This window comes from Malurus melanocephalus, unplaced genomic scaffold (assembly GCF_030028575.1).
Source record: "Malurus melanocephalus ecotype Western Australia unplaced genomic scaffold, MMel_1.1 scaffold_2436, whole genome shotgun sequence".
NCBI lineage: Eukaryota > Metazoa > Chordata > Aves > Passeriformes > Maluridae > Malurus > Malurus melanocephalus.
In genome coordinates this window covers 7,017-9,268 of record NW_026625668.1, presented here as the reverse complement: position 1 = coordinate 9,268, position 2,252 = coordinate 7,017, and the positions used below count along the sequence as shown (strand labels likewise).

At 62.1% G+C, this 2,252-nt stretch overlaps 1 protein-coding gene across 1 annotated transcript in view; it reads left to right on the top strand.

Annotated features, from left to right (window-relative positions):
* The window catches only part of MAPK7 (mitogen-activated protein kinase 7), a 10,957-nt gene that overhangs the window by 2,276 nt on the left and 6,429 nt on the right, over positions 1-2,252 (top strand). The window contains exons 2-4 of the mRNA XM_057388749.1: positions 62-102; positions 1,645-1,705; positions 1,942-2,100. Coding sequence (XP_057244732.1) covers positions 62-102; positions 1,645-1,705; positions 1,942-2,100 — 261 coding nt within the window. The remainder of the gene's footprint in view (positions 1-61; positions 103-1,644; positions 1,706-1,941; positions 2,101-2,252) is intronic.

Sequence of the window (2,252 nt, the reverse complement as noted above, 5' to 3'; positions counted from 1 at the left end):
GGGGGACACAGCCATGGGGACATTGGGGACACTGAGGGGTCATCGAGACCATCGGGACCGGAGCCTACGGAGTGGTCAGCTCGGCACGGAGACGGGACACCGGTGGGGACATTGGGGACAATGAGGGGACATTGAGGGGACAGCATTGGGGACATTGGGGACAATCCTGGGGACAGCCTGGGGACAATGGGGACAGCCATAGATAGCCCTGGGGACAATGGGGACAGAGCCATGGGGACATTGGGGACACAGCCAGGGACACAGCCATGGGGACATTGGGGACACTGAGGGGACAGCCCTGGGGACATTGGGGACAGAGCCATGGACAATGGGGACACAGCCATGGGGACACTGGGGACACTGAGGGGACATCGAGACCATCGGGACCGGCGCCTACGGAGTGGTCAGCTCGGCCCGGAGACGGGACACGGGTGGGGACAATGGGGACAATCCTGGGGACAGCCATAGATAGCCCTGGGGACAGTGGGGACACAGCCATGGGGACATTGGGGACAGACCCAGGGACAATGGGGACACTGCCATGGACATTGGGGACATTGGGGACAGCCATAGATAACCCTGGGGACATTGGGGACATTGCCAGGGACAGGGGGGACACAGCCATGGGGACATTGGGGACACTGAGGGGACACTGAGGGGACACTGAGGGGACACTGAGGGGACATTGGGGACACTGAGGGGAGGTCTGGGGGGTTTTGGTCACCTGAACGCCCTGGGAGGGGTCACTCGGGGGCTCTCGGTCACCTCAGGAGGGTCCCCTGTGTCCCTGTCCCCTCTGTCCCTGTGTCCAGTTTGTGACCCCACTGTCCCTGTGTCCGGTCCCCAGGCCAGCCGGTGGCCATCAAGAAGATCCCCAATGTCCCTGTGTCCAGTTTGTGACCCCTCTGTCCCTCTGTCCATGTCCCTCCCCCCTGTGTCCAGTTTGTGACCCCACTGTCCACTTTGTGACCCCTGACCCCTCTCTGGCCACTCCAGGGCAGCCGGTGGCCATCAGGAAGATCCCCCTGGCCCCACTGTCCGGTTTGTGTCCCCTCTGTCCAGTGACTGACCCCTGACCCCTCTGTCCCTGTGTCCAGCCATTCCCGTGTCCCTGATCCCTGTCCCCATGTCCCTGACCCCACTGTCCAGTTTGTGACCCCTGTGTCCGGTTTGTGACCCCATTGTCCAGTTTGTGACCCCACTGACCCCACTGTCCAGTTTGTGACCCCTCTGTCCGGTTTGTGACCCCACTGTCCGGTCCCCAGGCCAGCCGGTGGCCATCAAGAAGATCCCCAATGTCCCTGTGTCCAGTTTGTGACCCCAATGTCCCTGTGTCCAGTTTGTGACCCCTCTGTCCAGTTTGTGACCCCTGTGTCCAGTTTGTGACCCCTGTGTCCCCATTGTCCGGTCCCCAGGCCAGCCGGTGGCCATCAAGAAGATCCCCAATGTCCCTGTGTCCAGTTTGTGACCCCTGACCCCACTGTCCCTCTGTGGTCACTCCAGGCCAGCCGGTGGCCATCAAGAAGATCCCCCTGACCCCTCTGATCCCTGTCCCCATGTCCCTGTCCCCTGTGTCCGGTTTGTGACCCCACTGTCCAGTTTGTGACCCCACTGTCCCCTGTGTCCCCTCTCTGGTCACCCCAGGCCAGCCGGTGGCCATCAAGAAGATCCCCAACGCCTTCGACGTGGTGACCCCTGACCCCTGAGTCCAGTTTGTGACCCCTGTGTCCCTCTGTCCCTCTGTCCGGCCATCCCTGACCCCTGTCCCCATGTCCCTGACCCCACTGTCCAGTTTGTGACCCCATTGTCCGGTCCCCAGGCCAGCCGGTGGCCATCAAGAAGATCCCCAATGTCCCTGTGTCCAGTTTGTGACCCCACTGTCCGGTTTGTGACCCCACTGTCCAGTTTGTGACCCCACTGTCCCCTCTGTGGCCACTCCAGGCCAGCCGGTGGCCATCAAGAAGATCCCCCTGACCCCTGTGTCCAGTTTGTGACCCCTGACCCCATTGTCCCCTCTGTGGTCACTCCAGGCCAGCCGGTGGCCATCAAGAAGATCCCCAACGCCTTCGACGTGGTGACCCCTGACCGCTCTGTCCCTCTGTCCAGTGACTGACCCCTCTGTCCCTGTGTCCCTGTGTCCAGTTTGTGACCCCTGACCCCTCTGTCCAGTTTGTGACCCCTGTGACCCCTTTGTCCCCTCTGTCCCTCTGTGGTCACTCCAGGCCAGCCGGTGGCCATCAAGAAGATCCCCC